The 14321-nt window shown below is 37.6% G+C and overlaps 1 protein-coding gene and 1 long non-coding RNA gene across 2 annotated transcripts; both read left to right on the top strand.

The window, feature by feature from the left end:
- The first annotated feature begins 10104 nt into the window (after nt 1-10104).
- Nucleotides 10105-12354, top strand: LOC118439055 (cytochrome P450 2E1-like). The gene is made up of 4 exons (XM_035860073.1): nt 10105-10195; nt 10539-10659; nt 11149-11267; nt 12071-12354. The coding sequence occupies exons 1-4, from the start codon at nt 10105-10107 to the stop codon at nt 12352-12354; spliced, it is 615 nt and encodes a 204-aa protein (XP_035715966.1).
- An 84-nt stretch (nt 12355-12438) lies between these two features.
- LOC118439110 lies at nt 12439-13345 on the top strand. The gene is made up of 3 exons (XR_004837241.1): nt 12439-12749; nt 12914-12990; nt 13077-13345. It is a non-coding gene; the product is annotated as an uncharacterized LOC118439110 (long non-coding RNA).
- The last annotated feature ends 976 nt before the right edge of the window (nt 13346-14321 follow it).

Genomic DNA, 14321 nt, shown 5'->3' with positions numbered 1-14321 from the left:
CTTAAGTAGTAGCAGAGTTACTCAAAGAATCCAGACCGACAAGACATTGGATCGGCTTGATGATCAGATTTGCTGGATCAATGCCAAACCGGACGTGGATAAAGACCCCGATTGGTGTGAAGTAATACAGAAATGGTTGAGAAACAATTGCCTATGGGCAGAGTAGATCTTTTTGCCGGTTTACTGCGCAAACCAAACATGCCCCCAAGTACGACAATCAATCCCAAGATGAGCGAAACCCTGTCAAGAAAATGTGAATGTGTCATTCTTAATAACAACTTTAAGCGTTCTGTCAGAATATTTTAAAATCAGTTTGGGTCACCCGACCTGGTGGTGCAATTGTACTATAGGTCACGGGTTCCCTAAGGGTCATCCTCGTCATTGCACCAATCCAGGATTATGACATTCATGACGAGATTCGCCTGTGTCACAATATTCTGTGGGCCAATCTATGGTACGTCCAAGAATAATAGGCGGCTGGAATTTCCCATAACTAATAACATTGAAAATTGAAATTGGTGTAACTTTTGTAATTTATAACCAATTTTTAAATTTTAAAATGTTTTGGAAACCTTAGGTCATGGTCATCAACATAAATTTCAAAATCTTTGAAATTTTGACCTAAGTGACCTAGAATCAAGGTCATAAGGTCAAAAAATGAATAAATTTTATTAATTTGTTAAGTAAGCAAATTCTTTGGAAAATTCAAAATTTCGAAACCTGAGGAGATTGCAGAAGTGTCCGTAGCCGCCCTAATTGGTCAATAGGTCACAGAGTCTAAATGGGAGTGGTTGGGGGTGTGGCTTTCAGCGACTTTTTGAATATGTTAGCATAATATGACATGCGACACAAATATTTTTTCAGGGAGAAAAGGCCGTTCCGATGGTGACCTCGAGCAAAGAAAACCACACCCCCAAGTGGGTGTGGCTTTCAGCGCTTTTGATGTTAATCATGTAAACCATGTCATGCGACACGAATTGTTTTTCAGTGAAGAAAGGCCATCTCGATGGTCGCCTCTAATTTTGTAAAACCACACCCCCAGGTGGGTGTGGTTTTCAGCGCTTTAGTCATTATCAAAGTAAACCATGGCATGCGATACGAATTATTTATCGGGAGGGAAAGCCCATTCCGATGGTGACCTGAAACAACGGAAAACCACACCCCCAGGTGGGTGCGGTCTTTCGCGCTTTTCACATTATTCAAGTAAATCATGTCATGCGACACAAAATTATTTTTTGGTGAGGAAAGGCCATCGCGACGGTCATCTCAAATTTTAAAAAAACCACTCCCCCAGGTGGGTGTGGTTTTCAGCGCTTTAACTTTTTTTAAAATGTAAACAATGTTATCTGCGAGTCATGAACAATCTATAAACCAAATTTCAGCGCAAAAGGAGGGTTTTGAAAAATCAGTATGGATTATCCATTAGGGTGCCTCCGGATGAAAATATTTTCAATTTCACTTGACATTATTTTATTATAAGCCATCATAGACCAATGTGTAAAATTTCAAGCTTCTAGGACAAAATTTCAAAATCGGTAGTCGTCCACACATACGGTACCCCTCGGTGAAAACTTTCCAAATTTAAGTTCACATTAGAGGCGCCAACCAGCTGAGTTGAACTCAACTCAGCTTGTCAGAGCAAGCTGAGCGGGAAGCAAGCTGAGTTGAGTTGAGGGTCAGAAAAGCTGAGTTGGAGGCAAGCTGAGCTTAGCTGAAAGCAAGCTGAGCTGAGCTGAAAGCAAGCTGAGCTGAGTTGTGTTGGGAACAGAGCACAACAAGCCAGCTCAGCTTGCCTCCAATTCAGATTGTCGGACCCTCAGCTCAACTCAGCTTGCCTTCAAATCAGCTTGTCTGCCCCTCAGCTTGCGTCCCACACAACCTAGCTTGATCCCAACTCAACTCGGCTTTTGGCACCTCTAGTTCACATTTTTTAATTAGAAGCCATTGATGAACTCTGCACCAAATTTCAGCTTTCTACGACCATTTTGAAATTTTGGTGCATAATACCCCCACCACCTATATGACCCCCACCGGTCAACCACTGGACCGATTTCGCTTATCTTCGAACTAGACTCGCACTTTAACCCCATAAACATATGGTGAATATTCAACCCGATCGGATAAGTTTGAAGAGAGTTATCGATAGACAGACAGACACACAGACATGACGGTTACATAAGCCCTGACTCGGGCTAAAAAGTATTTCAGATTTGAAATTCCAATGTTATTAGCCATTGCAAGATCGGCCACTTAATGATTTAGGAATATGGAAAACTTGGCTTTAATTTTAAAAATCCTACCATAGCCTTCATGGCCAAAGTTTCTAAAATTCCATATTTGTGACCTTCCTAAGAAAGGCTTTCTCCAATGAAGAATAATTTGTGTCGCATGACATTGTTTACATTTTAAAAAAAGTTAAAGCGCTGAAAACCACACCCACCTGGGGGAGTGGTTTTTTTAAAATTTGAGATGACCGTCGCGATGGCCTTTCCTCACCAAAAAATAATTTTGTGCCGCATGACATGATTTACTTGAATAATGTGAAAAGCGCGAAAGACCGCACCCACCTGGGGGTGTGGTTTTCCGTTGTTTCAGGTCACCATCGGAATGGGCTTTCCCTCCCGATAAATAATTCGTATCGCATGCCATGGTTTACTTTGATAATGACTAAAGCGCTGAAAACCACACCCACCTGGGGGTGTGGTTTTACAAAATTAGAGGCGACCATCGAGATGGCCTTTCTTCACTGAAAAACAATTCGTGTCGCATGACATGGTTTACATGATTAACATCAAAAGCGCTGAAAGCCACACCCACTTGGGGGTGTGGTTTTCTTTGCTCGAGGTCACCATCGGAACGGCCTTTTCTCCCTGAAAAAATATTTGTGTCGCATGTCATATTATGCTAACATATTCAAAAAGTCGCTGAAAGCCACACCCCCAACCACTCCCATTTAGACTCTGTGACCTATTGACCAATTAGGGCGGCTACGGACACTTCTGCAATCTCCTCAGGTTTCGAAATTTTGAATTTTCCAAAGAATTTGCTTACTTAACAAATTAATAAAATTTATTCATTTTTTGACCTTATGACCTTGATTCTAGGTCACTTAGGTCAAAATTTCAAAGATTTTGAAATTTATGTTGATGACCATGACCTAAGGTTTCCAAAACATTTTAAAATTTAAAAATTGGTTATAAATTACAAAAGTTACACCAATTTCAATTTTCAATGTTATTAGTTATGGGAAATTCCAGCCGCCTATTATTCTTGGACGTACCATAGTGGAATGGGAGTCCATATTCGGGAGATAATATTTTCCTCTTGCTGTGTTTTAAATGACACCAGAATTCAAGATTATACATTAATTGGAAAGGCTTAGGTTTGATAATAATTTTGAAAGTAATCCAGAACGGTCAGATTTGTTAGTGCATTTAAATCTCACCTTGACAACCCGTAAACCCACGTTGTATTTTGCTGACGTTTTACAAATTTTTCTTTAATTTTGTTTTTCGCTGAAATAATTATACCTCTCATAAAATAATATAATATATTACGCGTTTCCACCATGCAACAAAAACTAGCTACTAAAACCATCGTCCCGTAGAGAATAAAGAGTGTTACGATTGGTCCATGTAATCGGATTGGAGGAGCTAATTCTTCCATTTCCAGCTTATTTACAGGTTTTCGGCGTAAATTATTCAGATAGGTATCCCCCTTCCGTAGGTTGTGGTATATTCCCGCTCCAATCAAAGATTTGAAATACTTGGGCACTTTCGACCTCCCTTTATAATAAAATTTTATACTAAGGGTAAATCTCCCCAGGACTTCTTTCCCTTTGTAAAATTTTTTTCGCGGATAGTGCATAGCAAAGAAGTCTAACTGTGCCTGGATTGCGTTAGATTTAGCAACGTAGACCGATTTTCCGCATCCTAATAATTCACCCTCAACACTACTTTGTAATTGGGCGATCGTCTGGTTGGGGCTTAGGTATAGAAAACCCTTCATATGGTGGCCGTATAGCGGGTCGAGCAAATTAATAAATTTTTTTATGATTGTGTTCATATCTGGCATACCTTGATAAATTTCTGAGTATGCCTGGAGTAAATTATCCAAAAAATCTGGATGGTGTGGATACCCTGATATGTATCCATGTGGTAAAGAAAGTAAGTGAAAACACTCTTTTGAGACAAATGGGTTTTCAAATTCTCGAATACCCTTGAGGTAGTGGAATTCATCTGAATTTGGTGTATATGAACCTAAGGTAATTAAATACCACGCAATCCGAGTATATGCGTTTTTGAAGATTCCATCCGTTGGATCAATTAGAGCTAAATGGTTAGTACTTCCTTTTAGGAAGTATTCCTGACTGTCGAATGTTTTAAGTACATCGCTCTCAGTCATCCTTTCACAAACTAAGTGCTCAAATAGGGACAGACGGTGGGTAGGGAGGGGAGAGTTAAGTTCCGAGATCATAATTCCATTGTAGCAATTTGTAAGAATAACAGACACAAGGCACCACGACCCAAGGACAAAACGAAAAAAAATATTTCGTTCAATTTTCACAGGAAGGTGACCAGTCTCTTCAAATATGGTAGCCAGGATGAATAGCCAGGGGGGAAATGAAATACCACTCAAGTTCGAGTAATACTTATAGACTGTCGTAATTGCTATGATTAATGTCAAAGAGGAAACCACGGAAACCCACAACCCCGTCTTGAATGGTGTAATATAAAGTTCAAATGTAATGTATTCGGTTTTATAGCAGGTTAAAAACTCATAACCTGATGTCTCCAGAGTTTCTACCGGATAGTTATAGAATCCCCAAAATTCCTTGACGTCCGTAGCAATAGATAGCCATGATTGAACATTATCGCAGAAACCTCGGAAAATTACTGTCTCATTTGCTCCATCGATTGCGAGTAGAACAATATATTTTTCCACAGAACCGTCAACCGGAATGTCAAATCGGTTTAGCATATTCTTGTAAAACTTTAGCTCAGGGATGTTAGCTAGTCTATTCTTTATACTGCACCACGCCATCAAGGGAATAGGAATATTGTTGTAAAAATTAACAATATTATAATCAGAGCGTGAAATTATTTCCTCCCGACAGCATAATTCTTCGCTATGGTATTTCCATTTTGTACTCGTATCCCAATATTTACTTGACCACGCACATACTTCAAACCTCCCGTAATCCAAAACGAGGACAACGACAATTTTAGCATATACGTACCTAGAGAAACTTATCCGATCACTTATACTTAGATGAGATGGTGTAGCTACAAACATAATGAGAACGTCGTATCCTGTAACTTCCCATCGAGAATGTTCGTCCCAAAAAAACATGTTTGCGTCAAACACGGTCTGAATGTACTTATGTGAATCTGCCTCGGTACCGTATTCGTGTTTAAGTAAGTAAATATTAGAAATTGCAATGGCAAGCTGACACGGGTATGCGATCCTTGACCCGAATATGTTTATCTGTAGTGATTCCCTTTCTTCAAAGTCCGACACGATTTTAGTAGGCTGATTCATGTTGAACCAGTCAATATTAACTATTTGAATATCGTCGTGCAACACTTGGATATCGCAATGGTCTAGTTTGTGATATAAGATTTCAAATATTGGAAGGAAATCTAGTTCTAAACAGATATGGGGAGGACAATGTAGGATACAAAATAACAGTATGGTGCAAATATTGACAAGTTTTGGCATTTTAATTGTTTATATACGCCAATGTAGGAATATGTAGTATGCAAAATTTTTTGGTTACCTTTGCATAACTTGTGGGCAAGCCTTTTTACAGATTTGTATTGTCCGACTCATTTGAAGTTAGGTTTCAGCAAATTTTGGTTTTGTAACTACTGGTTCCCCGTGCAACAGACTGTACTTTATTTAATTCTCATCAAAAATTTGAATGATAAAGTAACTTGTAATCAATTTTTAATATCATTACTCATCTAAGAGAATTATTGCTTCTTGTCTTATCTAATATATTTGTCGTAGGGTTTTGATTAGTGGGTACATCACATTAAGATGGGTAATTGTGGATTTACATACTTAACTTATTGTATTCGATAGATCCTATGGCCCTGGGATTGATAACCAGATATTGGAAATTTGATAGTGATTTGCAAATATACCAGCATTCAATAACAACAAGGTTAATTTAGCGAACTAAATTTACGAAATTTTAGAAAAGGTTGAGGGCATCAAGATACTAGTTTAAGATGGAAACTTATGCTGACAGTTCTATCGGTAATTGATGATTTGAATATTTTAGCATCAAGTTTCTTCTTTCTTCCTTAGCATACGTAGCAATTTTTTTCTCAAAATCAATATTTATTGACAAAATTCATTATTCAAAAAGTTGTAGCATCCAAAGAGAACCCTGCTGCTATAGAAGCCCAAGGTCTCCCTAATACGCGGTATACGACCCAGCGACATTTTTGGTGTAATGACAAATTTAAATACTTGATTGATATGAACGCCATTTGTGGACGGATCCTGATTTTTGATTAGCTAAATAGTTGAATAAAATATTTACCTGGCATGTGTCTCTTTAGAACAGTTATGTTTGTCAAAATTTTTAGTATATATTTTTTGGTTGAAATTTTAATTAGCTTAATGGCTGAATTCAATAGGTAGTTTTATTTTGCCAGAGTCAACTTGATAAAATATTAAACCTCTACATAGATTAATGGACTTAATTTCTATGTATTGGTTGACGAGCTATGATTTTACAGTGGACAAAAAATGTGGATACTACATAGGAAATATTAGCCTCCGGCGCTCACGTATGGCACAGTTATGAAAGAATTGTTTCAATTTTTGCATGTTCCATATATTCGTTGTAATGTGCTAAAAGAAATGTCTAAAATTAATCCAAGAATTTGGGAGATCCAAAATTTGAATAAGGAACATATATCCATCTGTTGCCGATTTGTTAAAATGATGTCTATTTACATACATTTTACCGGCTGGTTATTTCTTGATATGATTTGTGATTAAGATATGATTTGTTATATTATAGAAAATAGACAGTAGCAGGGAATACGTGCAGAATTCAAGTGTATTCTGAACATCATTGCTCGCTATAATGTAGAAGGTGTGGTTCAATCAAATGAATAAGTCGTTTGTTTTTAGTTAATGAAAGAGCCCTGTTAAATTATTTCAAAACAAGCAAAAGTTAACCAAAATATGCCCCCCTTTGCTATAAATTATGCTGTTGATAATTTTTGCAAGACTGTTCATGAGTGAAACATTTTGTATGCATAATAATTAAGGCAATATTTTAGAGTCATCCACAAATAATCCTTGTAAAGCCTGTAATCGAAGATTAATTACATTTACGTAGAAAGTATCAAATTAATGGTCTGCTCCATCACGATTAATGGCACCGTCGTTTTGATCGACCTGCTCATGTAGCACAGTGTATAGTCGCTAACCGCTAGAGGAAGTCTCGTCTTTCTCAAGGGCTTGATCGCTTTCGTATAAAGTGCGGTGGCGAGCACTATTAACTTATATATTTACCCAGCTTTGTCTGTCTGTCAATCGGTTACGGATCCCTTCCATGCTTTATTTTACATTGAAGGGATATCAAAGTGGGGCATTCACATACTATGTCTCTTTATAGCTGTCACACACCATGTGGTATGTGGATGCACTTGCTTGACTAGAAAGAAGCCAAGTGAGGCGGACGCGGACACTATGCTGCCGCGTCCGCGTCCGCCTCACTGGCCGCCTATGGTTAGGTTAGGCTAGGCTAAGAAAACAACCCTACGTTCGCGGACGCGAACGCAGACACTATACTGCGTGTGCGCCACACTGGACGCCGTCCACTTTGGATGTTGTGTTAGGCTGAGTCGGATAGGATGGGTAGGGTAAGAAGGGGACCAAATGAGGCGAACGCGGCTTCATAGTGTCCGCCTGGCAGGTAGCATTAACTTACCCAGTTCTGCCCGTCTGTCGGGAAGCATCCTGCAATGCTATATCTTACATTGAAGGGATAGCAGAGTGGGGGCATTCATGCACTTCGCCGCTTTCTCATATACAGTCTTTGTGGCCTGTGTATGCAATATTGGCTGTCCAAGGCCAGATCGTCCGCGGCAGCCAGAATCTAGCCGGGGCTCTGGCCAGGCAGAGTTACAGCATTGGCCAGATAGTAAACTAGATCGGGCTAGGGAGCCAGTGTCGGGCAGGGGCTCTGGCCTGGCAAAGTTATACTGTAGTATGTATAGGTCGTTCGCGGGGGTCCAGGGGTACCACTATGTCACCTATAGGTAACGTTATATGTGGTGCCACGGGCAACACGATATCGCCTAGTCTAAAATAATATGGAAGACAACCATATTCTCCTTTGTAGAATATTTACGTGCGTCACTAGCTACATTCCGGTCTGCTTGCCATTCCTGTGCATTTTTCCATTTGTGGGTAATAATTGCGTCGTTGTTGTTTCATTTGGGATGGCACGACTCATTGAAATATTTAATAGTTTAGTTAAGGTAAAAATTTATTTTGGGTGTGTGGATGTAAAGCATGTCTTAAGTTACATATAATTCTGTACAATTAAATATAAGGGTTGCACTTGCAAAAAAAACAACCCTGTACTGGGTACTGTACAACGGGGTTTGGACACATTCGAAGCAAGACCCTGTAGGTAATGTTTTGTGAACGCACATAAATCCATATAGTAAATATCATTGTGTGACTTCATTTGCATATTTCGCAATTTATGAAGCCATGCAGAAAATAAAACGTAGATTGAAATTGAAAGGTGCCCAGGGATGGACGAATTAAGAAAGACCTTTGATCTTTTGGACTGCCATTCAATAGTTATAGAGCGAATTAAAAAATCACATTATACCTTATGCTATTGATCTTGTAACAAGGTAACTAACCTAACTTAACTAACTAACCTATGCTACCTAACCTAACCTTAGCAATAACAAAATTTTTGTAATTGTTAAGGTTAGGTTATCCTTGGTCTACGCAGTATCACGAAATCAGATTTTTTCATAGGGTTTTCCAGGCATGGTATTCCGACCCTGGGTTATATTGGGTTGTTGTGCTTCAATGGGTTACAAGTTAATAAAACCGAATGGGTTTTACCATGCTAAATGGGTTGTATTCGAATTTTGCATAGATTTGCTAGAAAAATGCATTTTCAGATTGGCAATTACTTAGACAAAGTGATTACAATGCAATTAAGCAACTTATTTCATTAATATTGTTCGGATGTAAAGCTTATGAAAATCAATGAAGAACGTTAACCTTAACAAAATTGATATTTAAAAAATTAAATTTTTAGACTAGACAAACTTCATATATGCTGAAGGAGGAATTAGATATGCTTGAATTTAATTTTTCAATAGACACAAAATACTTTCTGTTGGAATTGTATATGTATAAAACCCATTAAAACCCAAAAAACTCAACAAAACCCCAAAAAATTCATTAAAACCTTTGGGCCGTAATTTTTTGAATAAAACCCTGGGTGTTTTCGTACCCTGTTTCCAAGGGTCCAAGTAACGCATATATTTTTAATTTCTGGTACTATTAAAAATTAAGCAGGAATAATTTAATCTTTGAAGGGTAAACTGAGAACTCATTTATCTTGATTGATTAACTGGTATTGGTAGATTGTTCTGTGACTTTTTGTGTGATACATGTGATTCTCACAAATTTATTTCTCTGATTGGTGTGATTTTTAGGACTTTTGTGATTTATTGTGGTTTGACAGTCCCCATTTAGCGGTATATATATGAACTATGTAATTTCGCTAAATGGCGATTACTTAAATCACAATAAAGCACACTCCGCTATGATTTCGGGAACACTGCACAAATCCAGAATGTGAAAATTTATGGATGTACTATGTCTACAAAGAAACAGGTTTTTAATCTATGTAAGTAATGAGTTAATCGGACCACTTCTTATGATTTCTCAACTCATCAAGTTCACAATTACTTGAGCAGCTCTGCTTGGTTTTATGGTACTCGATTGTGTCCTTGAAATTTCTCTTTATTTTTGAGACAACACAAGAATTACTTTATGTGATCTACTAAGAAATCAGGAATAAAATATAGATTTCTTGAAATGGTTTGGTTCGAGAGTTTTCTAGTTGTTTTAGTGGTGGTACTTAGTTTGCGCTATTGGGGAAAGAAAAAATGGAAAAACTCACCTCCAGGTAATATCAAGAATAAAATAATTCTGATTTGTTACCTATATTCACAAATAAGAAAATAAACTCTCAAATAAATTGAAAATTTTTCTCTCAAATTTTAAATTTTCGCTGAGGTTTGAATCTTTGATCCAAAAGAATTTACATATTTAATAAAATGAGTAATTGCGCAGTTTATTTTCGTCATGGCAAAGTCAGAAGGGGGAACAATTATTTAACTGTGTTCTGCCCAGAATGTGTTATTTAAACCCTCAATGAAACACTGATTACGAAATAAATTCATAATTTATGCTAATTAAGTTTTAATTTAAAATAAGTTTCTTTAAAATAACTGTCTAAATTTATCCAGGTCCTTTCAGATTGCCCATTGTGGGGAACATTTTACAACTTGATAGTATGCCATTTCGAAGCTATGGTAAATGGGCAGACAAATACGGTCCAATTTGTCGGGTAGATTTAGCCAATACAAGGTACGTCACTGTGTTTCATACTTCTTACCCAAAATGCTTTATCTTAGGACAGATCGAGAAAATGGTGGCCCATGCATTTAATTATCTAAGTGTGGGCAAAGAAAATGTCGTTAAAATTGAACATTTTTGGAATCTACTTAATTTCAAAATTTTTACCTATTCTTGAATTTCAGCATATGTTTCAGCTTATGTACATAGAACTTGAAATATTTTCATGAACACTGTTATTTTCATTTTCACATTTAACAATGCTAGTTTTAAGATTATTAGATTTTAACCTCGTTACTAAGTTATTGTCTCCGAATTTGATATAAAACACGGGATTAGGTTAGATTTTCATAATATTAGTTATTAAACTGTTTAATAACTAATATTTAATTTAAACAAGTTTAATTTAAACAAGTTGTACCAGAGATAATTTTTTCTCAGCATATTAATTAGTAAGTCAAAAAGATTTTAGATTTGAACAAATTTGCTTTTTCCCACTAGATCCGTGATAATATCCGATTTCAAAATGCTGAAGGAAATTTACTCCCTTCCTGCGGCAACAGGGCGGATGCATTTTAGTCGTCTTCTTGATATCGTCCCTGGTGGCGACAGATCACACGGTAAAGTGCAATCTGAAATACAAATTATCTAGGAATGAAAATATCGGTAGTTCGGGTATAATACTAACAATGCGAAGGTGTCAGCGGCTACGCTCAGATTTTAATGCAACCACGTAAATTTGGTAGTGTAAGTCAACACAACCAACGTTTAGTTTTGCACTTGATTGAATGTGACGATTTAAATAAGTTATGAGCGATCAAAGTTTGAAAAAATGCACGATTTTCAGCGTGCGGGAGGTCAGAAATATTTTTTATTCCCTCTCCACCCGCTTTTACGCATTTCCTCCTTCGCCCACTTTCCAATATTTCTGACCTCTCGCACACTGAAAATCGTGCATTTTTTTTAAACTTTGATCGCTCACAACTTATTTAAGTCAACGCATTCAACAAAGTGCAAAACTAAACGTTGGTTGTGTTGACTTGGACGACAAAATTTACGTGGTTGCATTAAAATCGTAGCCGCTGACACCTTCGCATTGTAAGCAAATGTATTTTACCTTTGGGGTTATTTAAAATTAATTTCTGGGAAAAATTGGAATTTGGAATTATGAGCATTGGAATTATGAGCATTACTCGTAACTCCAGCGTATGTAGTGTAAAATGTTTTTGAGTAGCCAACAGCTAATGCAATCTAATGCAGTAAGATTTTCTGGCCTGGCACAAACTACATAATTTCTTTGTTAACAGCACGTTGGTCCATTTGCCTATTTAAAAGCACATTGCTCTTTTTTCGTTTTCCTAGCTATTTTAAAAATTAAGATACTGGGGCTCCATTACAATAAGTGCCACCCTTTATTTTCCAGGCATTGCCTTTAACGAAGGTCCAGACTGGGAAGAGTTGCGCCATTTCACGGCCCGTCAAATCCGACAAGAGGGATTAGCCAGGGACAAGACGGAGGACATGATAATGCAAGAAGTTATGCACTTTATCGATTCCCTCGTCTCCAATGGGGGCGCACCGGTCACCAACGTGAAAGGAAGACTACTTCTTATGACAGCCTGCATTGTGTCTGGATTCACGTCGGGGAGTCGTCGACGAGAAGTTGGGTTGGGTATTATCGAAATTATGCAATATGTGCAGAAGTGAGTGGTAAAAAATCTAAAAAATCATTTAGATGTCGGAGTAGACGAAAAGTTTTAGGTGATATTTATGTAGCAGTAAGAAAAATTTTGAAAAAGCAATGTGTAAAAAATTAGACTAGTCAGTCAGTTGCCCATTTATCTAATCATATTATTATGGCGGAGCTTTCATAATGATTAATTTTTATACTTCTTAATTGATCACATAAATAATTTCAATTTCAGAACATTTACAGAATTACATACGAATTTCCGAGTCCTGTTTTTTCTTCCAATTCTTGCCAAGCTGTTCCCCGTCCTTTCCGGGTATACAATTATTCGCGAGGTTCTCGGCCGATTCACGGCTTGCTTCAAAATTCCAATCGATGATCATTTAAACTCTTACTCACCAGATTTCGACAGGTATTGACAAACCAGCTAAAAATTTTATAAAAATACATTAAATAAGGATATATAGGAGTAAAGTTGTTTTTGTAATCTGTACAAATGGATTCTAAACGCGAAATTCAATGAGCCGTACCAGTGTGTTACCGTTTAAATTAAATTGTCTAAATATTGAAATTTAGAGATTTCACGGACGCCTTTATCACCCAGATGCGAAATACGACAGACAAACAGTCGCCATTTTATGGCAAAGTTGGAGGTATTTATATAACTTCTGAAAAATATACCGTCCTGTACCAATTTTCAACGAAATTAAGTTAATTAATTTACCCAAAAATTGTCTAGAGGATAACCTTCTTGCAACCCTGGCAGACATATACTTTGGTGGGACCGACACAACTTCGACAACTTTGACATGGTTGATTCTGTACGTTTCGAAGATGCCGGAGATTCAAAAAAAACTTCAAGATGAAATTGAGTCTATAACGGGAAATGTGACACCAATCGGTACCATGGATCGGGCAAGGTAAGTTTCTTGAAAGTTACCAGAATTCTTGAAATTTATTTTTTATTCCTCTATAATTTCAAAGCTGATATTTGTAGAGTAATGTATATACACCTTGTGATATGCATTCCGATTCGCAGAGAAATTTACATAAATAATTACACGTTGAAGCAGCGTTTGTTTTAAATTTCTTGTTTTATATTTTTTTAAATGTTACATACAAGTAATACATACACACATAATACATACAAGTAAATGTTACATTCATGTAATAGTCGTCAGCTAGGACTGTAAGTATACGTTACTAAATATGTAACACTGTGTAAGGATCCCGTCCCCATGTATGAGGTGGTTGAGCCCTAGGCTATATATGTATGGTGTATGCTAGGCTATGTATGTATGAGATGTATGAGAATGCGTCAGTCTGGAATAAACCTCCGAGTAGTACGGATCGTAGTCCACCTTCGTCCTGAGTTGTCCACCATCATTGGCATCATCATCATCATCCCCAGAGGCAGCAGCATCTCATCCTGTCTCCTCATCCTTGGCACACCCACTCAGCACCCGAGCATCCCTTCGGCATCCTTGGATCGGAGATCGGATCGACCAGACTCTCCGCCGACATCGACCCTGGTATCCGTGAGTAGTCAGATAGAGAGAGACGTTAGGGGTGGTCTCATAGGGCATTGCATCCCCCATGACCCACGACCCTCACAATTTGGCGACCTTGCTCAGTTTTGCGGAGTTATGAGTTTGTCCCTTTTCCTTTTCTATTCATTTTCAATAAAAGTAGAGTTCAAATTTGAGAAAGTCGAGTTAAATTGAAAAATCTCTATTCGCCCCAGTTCTCAATCAAATCCCCTCGAAACATATGTATGTGCTGAATTTAGTATTAAAGTTGATTATTTTCTCAGATTAAGAATTTCTCAACAATTCCCGAACAATTTAAGGCGAATTTGGACACGGTGTCGAGTCCAATAGCGAAGTCTGCATTTCCCGTGCCCTTGGAAATTTATTCCCCGGCTCCCCCATCGGTCACTGAAGTCGAGAGGACTTGTCCGAACACAAAATCAACGCAAAATCAA

The sequence above is a fragment of the Folsomia candida genome, unplaced genomic scaffold (genome assembly GCF_002217175.1).
Source record: "Folsomia candida strain VU population unplaced genomic scaffold, ASM221717v1 Fcan01_Sc030, whole genome shotgun sequence".
NCBI lineage: Eukaryota > Metazoa > Arthropoda > Collembola > Entomobryomorpha > Isotomidae > Folsomia > Folsomia candida.
Note: the sequence above shows the minus strand (reverse complement) of the source record. Positions and strands in the feature narration are given on the sequence as shown.